Source organism: Symphalangus syndactylus, chromosome 1, assembly GCF_028878055.3.
Source record: "Symphalangus syndactylus isolate Jambi chromosome 1, NHGRI_mSymSyn1-v2.1_pri, whole genome shotgun sequence".
Classification (NCBI taxonomy): Eukaryota; Metazoa; Chordata; class Mammalia; order Primates; family Hylobatidae; genus Symphalangus; species Symphalangus syndactylus.
In genome coordinates, this window is record NC_072423.2 from 62,842,901 (window position 1) to 62,861,913 (window position 19,013).

The 19,013-nt window shown below is 43.1% G+C and overlaps 1 protein-coding gene and 1 pseudogene across 4 annotated transcripts in view; one reads left to right on the forward strand and one right to left on the reverse strand.

Moving 5' to 3' along the window:
- Positions 1 to 19,013, forward strand: part of LOC129459399 (small ribosomal subunit protein eS10-like) — a 294,302-nt pseudogene that overhangs the window by 85,874 nt on the left and 189,415 nt on the right.
- The window catches only part of LAMA3 (laminin subunit alpha 3), a 270,663-nt gene that overhangs the window by 79,699 nt on the left and 171,951 nt on the right, over positions 1 to 19,013 (reverse strand). For 2 of the 4 annotated variants that reach the window (XM_055235914.2, XM_055235907.2), the window contains exons 33-38: positions 17,806 to 17,950; positions 16,963 to 17,103; positions 13,980 to 14,141; positions 10,896 to 10,994; positions 7,875 to 7,958; positions 4,129 to 4,359 (exon numbers count right to left, since the gene is read on the reverse strand). In XM_055235914.2, the coding sequence (XP_055091889.2) occupies positions 4,129 to 4,359; positions 7,875 to 7,958; positions 10,896 to 10,994; positions 13,980 to 14,141; positions 16,963 to 17,103; positions 17,806 to 17,950 (862 nt within the window). Of the gene's footprint in view, positions 1 to 2,590; positions 2,945 to 4,128; positions 4,360 to 7,874; positions 7,959 to 10,895; positions 10,995 to 13,979; positions 14,142 to 16,962; positions 17,104 to 17,805; positions 17,951 to 19,013 lie in introns of those variants that run through there. The other 2 variants (XM_055235916.2, XM_055235923.2) reach the window with 2 other exon arrangements.

Consider the following 19,013-nt stretch of genomic DNA (forward strand, 5'->3'; position numbering starts at 1 on the left):
TTAGAGGGGAGGACATCTAAGCAAATCACTTCAAGTCCAAATTATCTTTGGGTAGCCGTTTTCTCTCCAAGTGTGGGTTTGGGCTGGTGAGGGGGCAGTATAGGAGGAGGAGTGGGTTGGGGGGAATAGGAGTCTTAACTGAGATTTAGATAATCATGCCACAATCAGTAGAGTCACTTCATTGCCACTCACTAGGCCATGGGCAACAGAGAAGCCAGGGGAGGGGAGTGCGCATGAGGTTCCCATACAGGACTGTTCACGAACATCTGGTCCACCCGAACACACAGAGGCTCAGCCTGAGGGACTCTCCTTGGGTTGGTCTTGTTTCCTTGTTCAATCTTGATTTGATTATTTCTATCTTCTGTATATTATCTCTCTCCAGTATAACACAAGTTATGCATTTTCATCTGGATGAAAAGACTTATAATTTTCTTTTCATGAACTAATATCTTTTTAAAAGGATTCTAGTTAAGAATCCCTCCAATAGAAAAAAAAAAACAATTCTTCTTATACCAGCCATTAAAATTATTTAGATTTCTGTCTTTAAAGGAAATTATAGACATGTCCTTTATTTTGGTAGAGCAAATCAGCGCACAGATTAAAATCACATATTGGCTGGTTGTGGTGGCTCAAGCCTATAATTCCAGCACTTTGGGAGTCCAAGGCGGGTGGATCACTTGAGCCCAGCAGTTCGAGATCAGCCTGGGCAACATGGTGAAACCTCGTCTCTACCAAAAAATACAACAATTAGCCGGGCATGGTGGCACATGCCTATAGTCCCAGCTACTCGGGAGGCTGGGGTGGGAGGATCGCTTGAACCTGGGAGGTGGAGGTTGCAGTGAGCCATGACTGCGCCACCACAATCCAGCCTGGGCAACAACAGTGAAACCCTGTCTAATAAATAAATAAATAAATAAATAAATAAATAAATAAGATCAGATATTGCCCCTAATTTGTTTCTCTGATCTCCTATATACCCTATCTTGAAAGCATCAAGAAAACTATTTCAAGATAAAGGATAGTCTTTTATCAAATCTTCTTAGATTTGTAATGTAATAGCACATATGTCTGTAAAACTTGGAAACTATACTCAAAGGAAATCTTGAAGCCAACAGTCCATTCTTATTCACTCATGGCCATAAAGGTCTCTACCTGGTCCAGTGGAGAGAGAAAGAAGCCACCTGACAGGAGAGAGAGGCAGAAGCCTCATGTGCTTCAGGAGTGGAATCTCCCAGGTGTTGCTAGAGCCCCTTCCAAAATTACCAATGAATATAGATCATGCACAGTAAGACCACAGTTTCCAATATAATGTTCCTTTAAGCTATTAGGAACCGTGTTTAGGGCAAAGAGTACATTGCAAATAAATAGATTATGTTGTTATATGAATAGGCTTGCCTAAAGGAGAATCAAAGTATGAAAGGAATGTTATTTTGTTGAAAGCACAACTGAGATTTACATGTGAATGAAATGCAGCCAATGATGGTGTCATTCTATCTATTATACAATCTGTCCTAATAAGTGGCAAGTAACTTATAATTATCAGTGTATATCACATTACCTGCTTACAAAATAATCACATTTGGTAAAGAGCAAGTTATTCAAATAAGCAGATAGATCTGGTTAGTTTATGACAACATGCTTGAGAAAAAGCCTTAATTAAACATGCTTTGGGGGAGTATAGTCTATCCTGATTAAAACTAAATCACTCATCTTAATTTGCTTTTGATCACAAGCAGAAAATATACTCTGCAAGAGTTACATATCATATGACTCTGAGGATTTGTCAGTTACTAAAATAGAATCATTTTTTCACCTCTTATAAAAAGCAAGCAAAACCACATTCTACAAAAAAATCAGTTCAAGTATTCAGATTATATTGAACACTCACTTTTAAATGAAAATGTGTTCTAATACATTATTTCAATACAGGGGTTTTATAACTAGTTAACATGATGATGTTTTATGTTAAGTTTTCCAGTAAAATTTTGTAATACAAATTATATACAAATGATAAGATTATGTCCCTAATCCAGTTTCCAGGGCTATATCTGTAGCCATAGGATCTATTTCTCTGTAAGAATACAGGCAGCATCCAGGAAGTTTAAAGAGAGCAGAATTTCTTAATGTTTCATGCCTGGCAAATGGAAGCATGTCTTTTAGGTATTATGCAAACTTTGACCACCTTTCTTAAGCATTGGATTTCACTCTTTCTCATTTTTTTCCCCCTGTGGGTAAATTTTCTTCCAAGTAGCATTTGGAAAGTTAGAGGCATTGGACTCTTTTGTTCTGAGGCTTGGGATAGTCTCTAAAGGGCATAAAGTTTCATCGTATATTAACATCCCGCAAGCATTCAAGCTCTTAACTGTCTGGGCATTTCCAGGTGGGCTGATGTTAATGGGGTTTGCGGTTAATAGCTTGGGAGAGCAATCTGTCAGGCACTGTAATAAACACTGCCAGTCAAGGTGACTGGGAGGCCATCAGCCCCTCCTCAGTCCACCCATTTACTCATTAATCACCATAACTGTAACTTAGAATGTCACAAAGCTGGAAACTCTTCCCCACCCCAAACCAAAACTTAAAAGGACGTTACCTGGCTGGGTCTAAACTCCACATAACTCGCTTGCAGTTGACTTTGACCGGGAGGCTGAAGAAATGGCACCCTTTGCTGCTGTGAACTGTAGCCCAGACATTGCCCCAGGGCTGCCCCAAAGATCCACAGCCATCCCATGCTGCAGGCTGACCGCCTCACTGCTGGAGGCATCCTGGTTCCTGGGCGTCCGCTGGCTGCGCAGGAACCTCTGCCTCTTCCTCTTATACCTGCCCTTCCTGCTCAGTGCCCGGGCCTGCCTGACTCAGGTAAGGAAGGCTGTCTGCGGCAGGGGCCCCACCTTTAAACTTCACACATGAGTCAGCCTGTGCCAGAGAACACTTAACAGTCCCACAGGTAAGCGCACCGCTCTGTAATTCCTGTGAGGTGGGGCGGGCATCACCTTCCACCCACCTCACCCTGCAGACGCCCTAAATCACAGGCTGAGTCACGGGCAGGGAACACGCCCTGGGTAGGAGGGTGGAAATCCAGAGTCCCTCTATTTCCCTCAGGCTATCAATTTTAATCAGGCTAGAAAAGCGATGGAGGAAGGGGAAGAATGCAGGCAACCTGTGGGCTAAATATTACAACTTGGGAATTCCCAGAAGACCACAGCAGGTCAGATTTGTTTTTGCAGGTTTAAAAAGTGGGAACTTGTATGCACAGATCACCTTCGGGTTTTCAGCTACCAGGGGGCCAGGAAAGAAAGTGAAAGGTTTTGCTAAGCCTACGTACTTATGGATGTATGGAATACACAGAATGAGTGTTTGCTGTTTTTATTAATCATGCTAACATTGTGCTTTTGCCCTGATCTTTAAGAAAAGACATATTTATAGCCAGAGAAATTAAATAGTTTCATTTTATGGCACATTTTAATCATCTGAAGACAGCTCTGGTTGACTGGACCTCAAACAATGAGAGTCCTGCTGCAAGCTAGAACATAATGTCCTCTAAGAAATCCAGGATATTCTCTGGAATTCAACTCTACTGGGGAGTTGAGAGCGGGTGGAGGGAGGCTCCGGATTAGAGAAAGGTATAAGGTCAGTTATTGGGAAAGCAGGGGCTCAAATACTAAGATGCTGACTGGTGAGCTCCTTCATTTAAAAAATATTTTATTTCAAAAATTGATAAATAATAATGATAATACTTATGGAGTACATAGTGATGTTGTGATACATACAACGTTTAGTGATCAGATAAGGTAATTAGCATATCCATCATCTCAAACATTGATCATTTCTTTGTGCTGGGAACAGTCAATATCCTCCTTCTAGCTATTTGAAACTATAGTATATTATTTTCCTACTCCGGATTTTTTTAACCCTCAGCATCTATTGAACTCCTGTGAATTCTGAGACACTGATGATGTCTTTTTCACATTTAATTCCTGAAGGGAATCTAAGTAAGATATAAGATAAGCCCTGCAGAAACTTGAACAGAGAAACAACAGAGGGCCTCAAACCACCGGCAGTGCTGGACAGCAGCCAAAAACAGCCACAGGAGCTCCCTAGGGGAATGTTGTGGATGGGAAAACTTCCTACCTGACAAGAGTCACCAGCGTAGGCAGGGGGGCAGGCACACATTTCCACAGCATGTGCTATGCGTCCACTTCCTGTGTCAGAGGCTTCCTCTAGCCCCACCTCACTCAGGGTGAGCCTTTGAGTCTCTGTGAAGTGGAGGCCTTGGATACGCACATCTGCCAGTCTAGACAGCACTGTCATCAGCTCCTCCCTAGACACCGGGGCACGGCTGCTGGCATGTCTGAAGTTTCCCTACACATGGAAAAAGAAAGACAGGGTCTTCCTTAGGCAGGCTCACTTCCAGGGGTTCCTTAGAGGCAGACACCCTGAATGAATCAAAGAAAAGACACTTAAAATGCATAGGGAGAAATGAAATAAGATGGGGAAATACCTGCCTCCTGGAGTATTTACATTTAGAAGTCAGGTGTCCTGGGTTATTCCCATGAAGGAAGGAAAAAAAATGAAGGCAGGGAATAAGGGGCAATAAAATGAAATAAAATTCCCAGGGTCCTACTTATCTTTTAAATGTGCTTTTGTTTGTGCAAACATAAGGTGAGTGAGAAAGAGGGAAGGCAGGCATATGGAAACCGACTGAGTCATTCAGCTCAGGTCATTCATTAAACGTACACAACGGTAACAGAGAATACAATCTTTTCTTGCACAAATGTTTATATTATTTTATTTTAATTGTTATTGTGGTAAAAAACACACAACATGAAATTTACCATCTTAGCCATTTTTAACTGTACAGTATTGTTAACTATAAGCACAACATTGCACAACAGATCTCTAGAACTTACCAGCTTGCAAAAGGGAAACTCCGTACCCATTGAAAAATTCCCTTTTTCCCCTCCCCAGCCCCTGGCAACCACTATTCTAATTTCTGTTGCTAAGAATTGACTTTTTCAGATAACTCATATAAATGGAATCATGAAGTATTCGTCCTTTTGTGACTGGCTTGTTTCACTTAGCATAAGGTTCTCAAGGTTCATCTATATTGTAGCCTATGACAGAATTTCCTTCTTTTTTAAGGGGGAATAATGTTCCATTGCATATATCTACATACACCACATTTTGTCTATTCATCTGTTGATGGACATTTGGTTGCTTCTTGGCTATTGTGAATAATGCTGCAATGAACATGAATGTGCAAATATCTTGTCAAGGTCCTGTTTTCAGTTAATTTAGATATATATCCAGAAGTGGGACTGCTGGAGCATATGGTAATCCTACTTTTAATTTTTTGAGGAACTTCCATAGTGTTTCCACAGTGGATGCACCATTTCGCATTCCCACCAAGAGGGTCGAAGGGTCCCAATTTCACCAAACTCTTGTCAACACTTGCTATGTTCTGTTTGGTAATTTTTTTTTCTTTTGAGACAGAGTCTTGCTCTGTCACCCAGGCTGGAGTGCAGTGGTGTGATCTCAGCTCACTGCAACCTCTGCCTCCCGGGTTCAAGTGATTCTCCTGCCTCAGCCTCCTGAGTAGCTGGGATTACAGGCACATGCCACTACACCCGGCTAATTTTTGTATTTTTAGTAAAGACAGGGTTTTGCCATGTTGGCCAGGCTGGTCTCAAACTCCTGACATCATGATCTGCCTACTTCGGCCTCCCAGAGTGCTGCGATTACAGGTGTGAGCCACTGCACCCGACCTAATTTTTTTTTAATGTATTTTTGGTAGAGACGAGGTTTTGCCATGTTGGCCACGCTGGTCTCGAACTCCTGACTGCAGGCGTGTGCCACCACGCCTGGCTAATTTCTTGTATTTTGTGGGGTTTCATGGTATTAGCCAGAATGGTCTCGATCTCCTGACCTCGTGATCCGCCCACCTCAGCCCCCCAAAGTGCTGGAATTACAGGCATGAGCCACCGCGCCTGGCCTCCAAAAGCCTGCCTTTTTAACCTTTATATTTTGTTGCCCTTGTGGAACTGTTTTTACATCTCTTAAATAGGCACAGTAATACCTAATGTCTTGAGGCTATCATTATAATTAACGTAAATTAAATGATATAATAAAGTGTTCAGCATCATTCCTAGCAAATGGTAGCCATTACTAACATACAAATATGATGCTTATATAATTTTAATTTATATTTTAGCAGCTTAAGGAATAATTTACATACAATAATATTCCCTCATTTTAAGTGTACAATTTGTAATAAATTTATGGAAGCATGCAATCATCATCATAATGTAATTTTAGAACATTTCTATTACCTTAAAAAGAACACTTGCATCGATTTGTAGTCACTACCATTCCCACCCTCAAACCCAGGCAACCACTAATCTACATTCTGTCTCTACGCATGTGTCCATGCTGGACAATTTATATAAATGCCAGCTTAATTTCAACAGTATACAAAAACTTTGTTTCTATTAGTATCATTCCCTCCTCTTCTCTTGTATGCTACCATCATACAAATTGCAGCTTTATACATTGTATGCCATTTCCAGATGGCTGCAAGGCTTTGAGTAATTTCCAGAGTTCTGAAAACATTGATTCTGATCTTTTTTTCCCTTTTTGCCAGTTCTCTCATCGTTTTTATGAAGGACAGAATTTTTAGAGATTCTCTATCATTTTACTGATATCACCTGTCTTGCATAAATAGAATCATACAATATGATATTTCTTTGGTGTCTTGTAGCAAGTATCATATTTTGTTTCTTTTATTGCCAGATAGTATTCCATTGTATAGATGTACCTTTTCAGAAACATTAAAATATGTCTGTAAGTTCAAAGTACTCAGAAAGTTTCACCTAGAGGTACTGGACATATTTAATAATATAAATGGAGCACTATTTTTAAGGAATAGTTGTAACCAAATGAGTATAACAAAATGTTTTATGATCTGATGAGCTTTCCTTTATTTTGCTAATATTACTCTTATTTCTTTGGATGTAAAACATTTTCATAGCTTTTCTATTCATTCATCCTAAGCCTATGTTGAACATTAACCAGGTCTCAGGCACTGAGGGAGAACTGAGGATGACAGGGAGCTATGTCATAGCATTTACAAGCTCACAAGTTTTTTTTGTTTGTTTGTTTGTTTGTTTGAGACAGGGTCTCACTCTGTTGCCCAGGCTGGAGTGCAGTGGTGTGATCATGGCTCACTGCAGCTTCGACCTCCTGGGCTCAAGCGATCCTCCCACCTCAGCTTCCCAAGTAGCTGGGATTACAGGCACACCCCACACCCCACCATGCCCACTGAATTTTGCTTTTGTGCAGACAGAGTTTTGCCGTCTTGCCCAGGCTGACTCACGGGGTTTTTAAGATAAGGATAATTAATTGTGAAATGGGAGAGAAAGTATAAAAGGGCTGGACAGATGGTACCAAGAAAGCCACATGAGCATCAAACACTCCACATTTTATACAATTCATATTTTGAATCTATACAAGTTGGGTATCTCTTCTCTGAAATGTTTGTGACCAGAAGTGATCCAAGTTTCAGAATTTTTTTTTTTTTATTTTGGAACATTTGCATTGTATTTACCCACTGAGAATTTCTAATCTGAAAATCTGAAAGCTGAAATGCTCCAATGAGCATTTCCTTTGAGTGTCATGTTGGTGCTCAAAATATTTTGCATTTTGGAGCATTTTGGATTTTGGATTTTCAGATTAAGGATGCTCAACCTGTATATATAAACTTATATTTATATAAATAGAATCCATATTTTAAAATTCTTAAAATGAGTAAAAATCATGATTGTCTGAAATAATTAAGTCATAAAACAGAAAGGACCATCCCATGGTTGCTCTTCCTTTACCTCGACCACCTGCACTCGCCCATGATGCAGCCGGTCTGGCCGTGGGGTGTTTGTCTCCTCATAGATGATGGACATATGCTGACCCTGTTTAAAGAAAACCATGAATGTGTTAGTACCTTCACTGGGATCTTTCAAGATTTATAACTGATCTAAGAAAACATTTCTATGGTCTACATCATATGACATACCTGACTTAAAAAAATAGTTCAGAATTAACTGACTGGTAAAAATATTAGTGACATGGAAACAGAATAATTATAAGTAATACAATGTATTTTCACAAATAGGAAATCAGGAAAATAGCCTTGGCCAAAAATAGCTTAAAAAGATGGTATTTCTTTTTTTTTTTTTCTTTTTGACAGGGACGGAATCTCACTCTCTTGCCCAGGCTGGAGTGAAATAGCACAACCTTGGCTGACTGCAACCTCTGCCATCCAGGTTCAAGCAATTCTCCTGCCTTAGCCTCCCTAGTAGCTAGGATTACAGGTGCTCACCACCATACCCTTTTTATTTTTGTATTTTTAGTAGTTTCACCATGTTGGCTAGGCTGGTATCAAACTCCTGACCTCAAGTGATCCACCTGTCTTGGCCTCCCACAGTGCTGGGATTACAGGTGTGGGCCACCGCACCTGGCAGAAAAAAAAATTTTTTTAACTATGCCTTGCAGTCAATGCAGGAAGTTCTGTTTTCATTACTGCCCACCAAACCAGTCTGTGGTGGGAAGAAAGTGCTTTGGTGGGTGGGTTACTGAGCAGGGTGGGGAGGGCAGAGGGTTGGCACATGCAGGGAGCTGCAGCTAGCATGTAGAGCGAGAAATTCCTCTGCTGCCTCCCCCTGTGGGACCCAGCCTCACTCGCTTTCAGCCTCCAGCCCACCCCATTATGGTGGCTCACATGTGCATCTTAACAGGGCAGGGTGGGGTGGCCAGCACTACTGCATCAGCACCCTACCATCAGCAACCCTACTGCAAAAACACACACATGTCCCAGCTTTTCTGCTGTAGCATCAAACCCTAAAGGGGTTTGGTATTTCATTAGGGTTGGCATTTCAGAAAGAAGGCCACTACCTAGGATCACATATCATTTAAAACCTTAATCTAAGAAATATGCCCTAGAGGGTCTTAATTACAGTGGATTAGAACAAACCAGCAGGGAAAATGTTTTGTGAGCCTAAATTATTTTCCATGTTTGAAGGTAAAATTAAACAGAAAATTTGGTCATTACCTCTCAGTGAGTTCCAATGGTTTGCATAATAAACTCTTTGGCAGTAACTCTTTGGCCTGAACTACAAGATGCTCTGCAAAAACATGAAACTGAAATACAGCACTGCTGTGACTGTGTTTTCACTGTGTAGCTATTTTTCCTTGGACTATGACTCTAAAATCTTTGCTGCTTTATCTTCGAGATACTCTGCAAAGGTTCCTTGGAGTTTTTTAAAACAGTTTAGTAGATTTGCATACCAGTAAAAACAAAACAACACAGCAGTGCCTGAATACAAATATCTACCAAGAATATGCTGTGATGAGGTGTGTGTGACTTGGTGGTCCCTGTATACAGTGCATGACATGAGAAAACCTTTCCCGAATCTATCATTACATCGCATTAATCGCACCCCATAAACCAGAAATAGAGCTGACTTCAGGCAATGGCACCCTACCCTATGTTTAGAGTATTATGCCCTGTGTTGTGGGGAATTCAAAGTAGGATGTGCTACTACCCTTGCCCTCAAGGAATTTTCTAGACTGTCGCACTGGATTGTGTGCCAGGCACATAGTGTGTGGATGTTGTTACTTCCTTTCTCAAAAAACGAACATCCCCTCAGTGGTGGGTGGACAACTTGAGGTCAGGAGTTTGAGACCACCCTGGCCAACATGGTGAAACCCCACCTCTAAAGAAAATACAAAAATTAGCCGGGCATGGTGGCCCATGCCTATTATCCCAGCTACTCAGGAGGCTGAGGCAGGAGAATTGCTTGAACCAGGGAGGCAGACTAAAAATCCTGTTATAGCATCAAACCCTTCCAGACTTGTTTTCAACGACTCTGCACACACTGATGATACAGCCCCATTGGACTGGTCATCCATGAGCACAGCCTCCTGCCCTGTACCACCCCCGAGTCCTGTTAGCCTTAGTCCCTGCCCCTGGAAGGGCACTTCTCTTCTTAATGCCCATTCTTAAAGACTTAGCTCAAAATGAACCACAGAGTCTTCTAAGGGCATCTCAGACCACATGACTCCCATTCCCCCTACCCAAACCCCAGTGCTTAGAGGGCCCTGTTTGGACTCTTCTCCAACAGTTACTGTTGGGTGGGTTGGAGTTCCTGGCATATTTCTCTAATCTCCCCTCCTTTTGAGAAAAGGGGTCACCTGTCCTTTACAGAGTCCAACAATATGATCTTGCCCCATGGGAAGGATTCAAAGACATTTATGAAACAAAATTGAAAGACAGAAACATAAAAAATGCTTAATATATGGCTGGACACGTGGCTCACGCCTGTAATCCCAGAGCTTTGGGAAGCTGAGCAGGGAGAATTGCTTGAGCCTAGGAGTTTGAGGCCAGCCTGGGCAACATAGTGAGACCCTATCTCTACAAAAATTAAAATTAAAAACTTAGCTGGCCATGGTGGTGTGTGCCTATAACCCCAGTGCTTGGGGAGGCCAAGGCAGGAGGATTGCTTGATGCCAGGAGTTCAACTCCAGCCTGGGCAACACAGCGAGACCCTGTCTCTACAAAAATAAAAAAAGTTAAAAAAAAAGTTTAAAAAGAGGCAGTAACTTGTGAGAGGCAAAAGCAAAATACGGTTAAGTACTTTGGAGGCAGAGAAGACAGACACCATTTGGTCAGAGGAGGCAGGATCCTGAAAAGATGCTACATGCTTTCAACTTTCATTTAGTTTCTGCAAAATATTGGAAATGATTTAATCTAAACTTTTTGTAGGCCACATATCAAGATGTCCTAAATTTAGGTCAGCACCAATTGCAACCGCCACTTCCCACCACTTAGGTCATGCTCTGATACCTACAGTGAGCTGTACATCTGGCTTCTTTTCCAGAAGAACCATGTCGCCAGGCAAGCCGAAGGACTTGGCCTGGTAAGTGAGGTAACCACCATATGAAGAAACCTAAAATGGAATTAATAGCATCAATAGCACAAGCATTAAAAGAGATGATGTCAACATCAACCCACATGAAAAGCACTTAGGCACACAAAGTGTGGAAAGAAACACACTCGACCTGGTAACAAGGGTTGTATCTAGGAGGTGGGGTTGAGGATGGTATTTTTTCTACTTTATGCTATTTTTAATGTCATTTGAAATGTTTAGCATGAACACGATTGAGTTTTACAAGCAAGAAGTTACCTTTATTAAAAAGAAAAATACGGCTAGGTGTAGTAGCTCATGCCTATAATCCCAGCACTTTGGGAAGCCGAGGCAGAAGGATCACTTGAGGTCAGGAGTTAGGGACCAGCCAGGGCAATATAGCGAGACCCTGCCTCTACAGAAATATTTAAAAATTAGCCAGGTATGGTGGTGTACACCTGCAGTCCCAGTTACTCAGGAAGCTGAGGTGGAAAGATTGCTTGAGCCCAGGAGTTTGAGGCTGCAGTGAGCTATTTCTGTACCACTGCAGTGCAGCTTGGGCAACAGAGCAAGACCCTCTCTCTTTAAAGAAAAAGAAAAAAAAAAGAAAGAAAAGAAAGAAAGAAAAATAATAGTCATGTTCCTTTTTTTTTTTCTAGATGATTACTAAACCAAAATGTTTATTTAATCCACAACTATTCTAGGAAATCTAGGCCACTGGTTTCTTTTTTAACTGAGAGAACTGGATAATATCTATCAGTCACAAAATGAACCTCTAAAAATAAATTTTCTCCAAAAACAATTCTCCTGAAAGCAGATGGTGAACATTTCCCAAATTATTGTGAGTTCTGCTGGGTACAGTAGCCATGGCTGACAACTCCAGCAGGTGCACAGACCTCTCAATGTCCCACAAGCAGCATGATGGTGGTGAGGACATGGAGTGAATGGTCAGTTTTCTGACAGCTACTTCACACCTTGGGTCCTGACACCTCCCATCCTTAAAGTAAAACACAATCAAGAAGGAAGAAGTGACAGAAGGATGAAAATCACAGTCAAGGTCACCTCTGATTAGACAGAACAAAATAACCTATAGGAAAATGCCAACAACTTAGAGCAGGCAGGGGAAAGAAGCCACGCTCTTCTAGGATCCCATTCAACAGAAGCTTTTCCCTAGAGTCTGTAGCCTGACAAAGCCTTACAGAGCTTTGATCTTCAAGCCTGGAAGTATTCCAAGGCAATGTCTGGAATTATTATTGTGATTTAGTATTGCTTTTTTGATGGGCTTTAAGTGGTTTTAAAAACATGGCCACAAATTCTTTGCACTCCTCCCTTCAAGAGGTGGGGCTTAATTCCCCCTCCTCCTTTTTGTTTTGTATTGTTTTGTTTTGTTTTTTTTAGACGGAGTCTAGCTCTGTCGCCCAGGCTGGAGTGCAATGGCTCGAGCTCAGCTCATGGCAATCTCCGCCTCCTGGGTTCAAATGATTCTCCTGGCTCAGCCTCCCAAGTAGCTGGGACTACAGGCACCTGCCGCCATGCCCAGCTAATTTTTGTATTTTTAGTAAAAACAGGTGTCTCATCATGTTAGCCAGACTGGTCTCAAACTCCTGACCTCAGATGATCCACTTGTCTCGGCCTCCCAAAGTGCTGGGACTACACGCGTGAGCCACCAAATTCCCCTCCCTTTGAGTGTAGGCTGGGCTTAGTGACTCACTGCTAATGAATAGAATAAAGGAGAAGTGAGGGCATGGCAGTTCTGAAATTAGGTTACAAGACCACTGCAGCTTCTGTCTTGAGCTAGCTCTCTCTCTCTCTTTTTCTATCTCTCTCTCTCTCTCCCCCACCCTCTTACCCACCCCCCATAAGTTGCTTTGGGGGAAGCCAGCTGTCATGTCATGAGGACCCTCAGGTAGCCTATGGAGGGTCTTACATGGTGAGAAACAGAGGCTTCCAGCCCACAGCTAGCCAGAAGCAGAGGCCTGCTAACAGCCATGTGGGTGAGCTTGGAAGCAGATGCTCCAGTCTCAGGGGACTACAGCCCTGGTTGACATCTTGACAGTAACCTAGGAAGACTCGGGCCATCCCCTCCTGAATTCCTCATCCAAGATAATCATTATTCCTTTAAGTTGCAAAGTGTTGGAATAATTTGTTACACAGCAATAGATAATCAACACATGGGCCCATCATACAGCAGTAAAGAGGAGTACTAAGTGAGAGAGAAGTGAGATCATAGGAGAGAGGCAACATTTCCCACAGTCAGATGTCAAAACCCACAGTCCTTCACCCAGAAGACAAAGTTAGAGACCTCAAGCCAATGACGCCCTATTATTTTAGTCCTCCTAATGTGAGAATATGGCATCCCCTGAGCCAGGCCCTGTGAAATCCACCTGTTAGCAAGTTCCACCCTTGCTAAGAAACATATGTCACCTCATGTTTCCACATGAGGCCTGCATTTCTGTCCTCATAAAATGGGTGGAGGTGGCCAGCCTCTGGCATAATAACTCATGCAGCAAAAGAAGAGCAAGTGGTTTGTAAGCTCCCGAGGAGTGTGTAACTATGCGATTCTACTTAGGAAAGTCGAACTGCCACCAGATCCTGCGTTTCTTTTAATAAGCTTGTGAGTCACTTGTCAGCTTTTGTTTTCCTAACAAAGAGGCTTTCTTCTGCCTTAAAATAAAGAATTCTCAGCATTGACATTTAAAAGCACGCATGTCCCATTTGCAATAGATATTATTTAAATGGTTATTTCCCTGGAAGAAAATTCTTTGACATTAGGTAAAAACTGAGAAAACGTTGTGGGTGATTTCCTTTGCTGGTAGTTCATGCATGGCGAGGGTGGGCGCAGTGGGTGCCTGCTCAGCCCCTCACAGCAGGAGGCAGGGTCTCTTCTCTACTTTTAGTTCAGCTCATTTCTGGAATGTTAGTAACCTGAACTGCTGGATTCTTCCTTCCAGATTTCCAGGCAATGATGCTCACACAGCAATAGCAGAGGCCCACTGAGGGCCCAGAAGAACAGCAGGACATCATTACCTTGTCCCCCAGGTAGGAGGTGGGTGCGACCCAGGACGCACTGCGGACAGTTGCGGGCAGCTCCTGGAGATCCGCCACCATGCTGTTGCTGCCTGGGTTGAATGAGACAGGGATGTCCACTCTGTCTGCCGTCTCCAGGCGCCAGCCCAGCATATCCACAAACTGGAAAGAGGGAGAGAAGCAAGAGATGGAAACGTCTTGGTCATGGCATCCCTGGTGACGGGTGCATGATGTACTACAGAAAGCTCCACAGACAGCCTCCTTGCCTCAGAGGCCTCCTTTATGTGTCTCCTCCTGCACCTGCCCTCCCGAGCTGGAGCCCCGTCTGACCCATTGCCACTGGGCATTCTGGGAAGGCAGTGGCCTTACATATGTGAGATTTATCTTTGTAACCCAGCACACATCCTGGTTCTTGACATTTAGTAGGTGATCAATGAGTGTTTGAATAATAAAGAAATAAGAGTATGAATAAAAACTAGGACCATGGCACATTTAATGGCAAGCTCCTTATAAAGAAAAATGTGATGTGGAATTCAGTGGCCTGCTATTATTATTTTTCTCTAAATGAAGCATCAAAATTAAATCTTTTCCTGGTCACAAAGGAAGCCAGTTAATTTTGAGGTAAAAAAAAGAAAGAACTGAGCAAGCATAGGATTGGATTGATGCTTTCTGGTTCCCAGGGGATAAGAGACTTCAGAGCAGATTTACAAAGTATTTTTTTTTCCAATTACTAGCTACACTCCTTTTAGGAGACAGGCAGTAAAAGATATTAAATAGGCAGGCAGTAAAATATATAAAATAGTCTTTTTTGGGCCAGGTGCAGTGGGTCACATCTGTAATCACAGCACTTTGGGAGGCTGAGGTGGGCGGATCACCTGAGGTCAGGAGTTCAAGACCTGCCTGGCCAACATGGTGAAACCTTGTCTCTATTAAATACAAAAATTAGCCGGGCGTGGTGGGGCATGCCTGTAATTCCAGCTACTCAGAAGTCTGAGGCAGAAGAATCGCTTGAACCCGGGAGGCAGAGGTTGCAGTGAGCCAAGATCATGCCACTGCACTCCAGCCTGGGTGACAGAGCAAGACTCCATCTTAACAAAAAAAAAATTCTTTTGAATACTTGTTAGATATAAGACATGACTCACACAAAGAAGGCAAGCATGAGGTTACTGGTTCACGGAATAATGAAAACAAGAAAAGTTTTAGTTTTATGAAGTTAATTTTAAAAATGCCTAAAGAGGGCCAGGTGCTGTGGCTCACACCTGTAATCCCAGCGCTGTGGGAGGCTGAGGTGGGAGGACTGCTTGAGCCCAGGAGTTTGAGACCAGCCTGGGCAGCATGGCAAAACCCCGACTCTACAAAAAATACAAAAATTAACCAGGTGTGGTGGTGCATGCCTGTAGTCCCAGCTACTCAGAAGGCTGAGGCAGGAAGATTGCTTGAGCCCTGGAGGCGAAGGTTGCAATGAGCTGTGATCACACCACTACACTCCAGCCTAGGCAACAGAGACCCTGTCTCAAAAAAAAAAAAGAAAGAAAGAAAGAAAGAAAGAAAGAAAGAAAGAAAGAAAGAAAGAAAAGAAAAGAAAAGAAAAAAAAAGTGGCCAAAGAAAAGATATGATAAAATAGGTGAGAAGGAAAGCAAAACAGAAAGAAGTAAAAATGAGAAACGAGGGGTGTGATATTGTGACTTAACGATATATATCATGAGAGATATCGATTTGGCTATTACTACCAGTTTCTGGCACAGAGCTCCTAAAACCCTTGTAATTTCCTGAATGATAGGGGTGATAGGAGCATCTTTTGCCATAGTAACTGGTCTTAGTCCACAGTTCCTGACGCCACAGCTTCTAAGACCCTTGGACTCTGATGTGGTAATAGTGTCTCTTTGTGTGCTAATGAGATAAGTGGTGGCTGTGTCCTCTGGGTAGCTTCAAAATGGGGGCTTGTAGCCAGGAAGACCAAGGTAGGATGAGACGGTTGGGACTTTCAGCCCTACTCTCAACCTCTGAGGAAGGGAGAGGGACTAGAGATTGAGTTAATTATCAATAGCTAATGATTTAATCAATCACGCCTACATGAAACAGCCACAAAACAAAACAAAACAAAAAAAACCTCTAAATCGTGGTTTGGGAGAGCTCCTGGGTGGGTAAACATGTCTGCATGCCAGGAGGGTGGTGCGCCCTAACTCCCATGCCTGGAACCCTCTGGACTTCATCCTATGCACCTATTCACCTGGTTGCTGCTCTGTATCCTTTATCATATTCTTTATAATAAACAGCAATAGGAAGGAAAGTGTTTCCTGAATTCTGAGAGCCATTATAGCAGATTATAAACATGAGGAGTGGGCTGTGGGAACCCCCAACTTGTGGCAAACCACTGGAGAAGTGCTGGAGGCCTGGGACTTGCAACTGGCATCTGAAGTGGGAGCAGTCTGGAAGAACTGAGCCCTTAGCCTGTGCAGTCTGATGCCACCTCCAGGTAGAGAGTGTCACTACACCCCGGAGTGTCTGGGAGAATCAGAGAATTTTTGGTATGGAAAAAACCCCACAAATTTGGTGTTACAGTGTTGTGAGTATAGAAACAAGGTTTTCTTTTAAGGGGGATTTATTTAGTGAGATTTATTGGGCATCTATTATGTCCCAGATCCTGTTCTAGGCACTAGGGGTGTATCAGGGAACTCACATTCTAGGGATGGAAGAAGAAGGGCAATAAACAAATTTTAAAACAAAATGTTAAATATGTTAGGGAGTGATGACTCCTATGGGGAAGACAAGGGTAAGGTCAGCAAGAGTGTTCAGGTGTGCTATTTTATAGGGAGTGGTGAAGGAAAGCCCCTCTGAGCACATGACTTTCTAGCAAACACCTGACGAATTCAGGAAACAAGAATTTTAAAATGCTGCAGGCCAAGGAGCAGCGAGGGATATGCTTATCATTTAACAAATCCATTTACAAAATGTTCCCCAGCACTTTCTGTCGATGCATACCTTAGTCCTTCGCTTATGTGAGCTGTGACATTGATTATTTACTCCAAAACAGAAACAGCTGGTACAACCCTTGAGATTGGCTGGGTCCAAATGGAATGAGCCTTCTCGACACACATTACACTCTGTGCCTTCTACATTTGCCTATTGAAGCAAAACATGAAGTAAGAGATCACGTCTTCCAAAATTTCCCCAGTTGCAATTAGCTACTTGCACAAATTAAATACCAACACAACATGTTACGATGAGGATGTGAGCAAAACATTAAAAGAGACGTTAATTATTAAGCTTTCATCCCATGTTAATTGTTTAAACTTTTATACCACACACAAATGGAGGAGAGAATTCTCTAAGTTTCATAAGATGCCCCTGGGGCATCTTGCAAGTAGAGAAATAGCACCATATGGTTCACAGGATGGGGAGACCAATTCATCTCACTCACCACCACCTTAAAACATCTCCTGGGAATTGGAAGGTCTCCTACAACCTGGCGGAACCCCTTGGAGCAGAGATGATCACCTGGAGTCCATGGTCCAGGAATGGGTTTTAGGGGAACCTATGAACCTCATGAAACTGTAGATAAAAGTTTGTGCTGATTTTTCTGGAAAGGGTCTATATCCGTCATCAGATTCTAAGGTGGTCTGTGACCTCTCCAAAAGATAAAAGGGGTCTTACCTCCTAACTATTTCTGTAAAATGAGATCATGACTATAAAATGCTACACACACTATCAACATCTCTTACAGGTTAGTCCTATTTCCCACATACTTTTCTGTGTTGACTCAACATGAAGCAGTTCCCTGCTGACTGGCAGCTGGTGTCTCTGGCATTGCACGATCTCTCTTACCTTGCAGAGGCAAGCCCCTGTCCCTGGGTCACACACTCCTGGTTCAGTCCCATCTCTGTTGCAATTGCAGGGAACACACTCAGGGAAGCGGTAAAACCCGGAAGCACATCGGTCACACTGCCGCCCTGTGATTCTGGGCTTGCATCTGTACACAAAGTAAAGGAAGCAAAAATCATCATCTTTGTACACACAATTTTAAAGTGCTCACTTACACTATAGTGGACTAATTGGTACGCAAAGCCAGTTAAATAGATACAATGCCTGCTTATAGTCCGAGGCAGAATGGAGAGAGGCAGATAAAAGGCACTTACAGAATGTAGGTCGTTGACCATTGGCCATTGTGGATGGTCATGGATGACCATCGTAGATGGGTCAGGCTTAGCACTAGGTGTTGAGGGTGCAAGAAGGGACATGGCCCCCGAGCCTGGAGGGCTCCCGAAGATGGCCCATAAGTGAAAATGATGACAATATACACAGAGTCTGACTGAGGTTCAGAGGAGTAGCAGGTGACCCAGTCACAAGTTTCCCTGGGGGAAATGACTCCTGACCTGAGCTTTAAAGGGCACAGTCATGGGGTAGGAGTTGGGATGCGCATTCCAGACAGAAGGAACAGAGCGGGAGATCACTCAGTGTGTACAGGGAACAACACAAGCATGGTGCTGCTGGGGCGGATGTCCAGGCAGGAAATGCTGCCCCATGGCCTGAGGAGGTAGGTGGTGTCAGATCATCAGGACAGAGGGGCTGGACACAGCAGCACAGTGCAGTAGCTGTGCATGCAAGGCTGCAGTTCTAATCCAGCTCTGACCATATGAGACACACCATCTTAGCAAGTTCTTTAACTTCCCAAAGCCTGCTTTTCATACCTATGAGGGACAGAACACGGTAGCTGCTGCCTCCTGGGATTGCTGGGAACCCATGAGGCAGTGCATGCAACATTTCAGCCCAGTGCCTGGCACATGGCAAGTTACAAACAGGGGAACACTGTCATGAAAAGCTGTTAAGGAGGAGAGGGTGTGGTTGGACTTGTGTGAAGGATGGAGCCCAGAGGGTGAATTCCAGCAGCAGCAGCAGCAGCAGCAGCAGGCTGTCAAGTCAGGAGAGAGACTGGGGGCTGACCTAGGGCAAAGGTATCCAGATGGGGAGGAGGGATAGGCTCCCAAACTATTTTGGGGTGAGGTTTCTGGGAACTGTAAGATTCTGGATGAGGA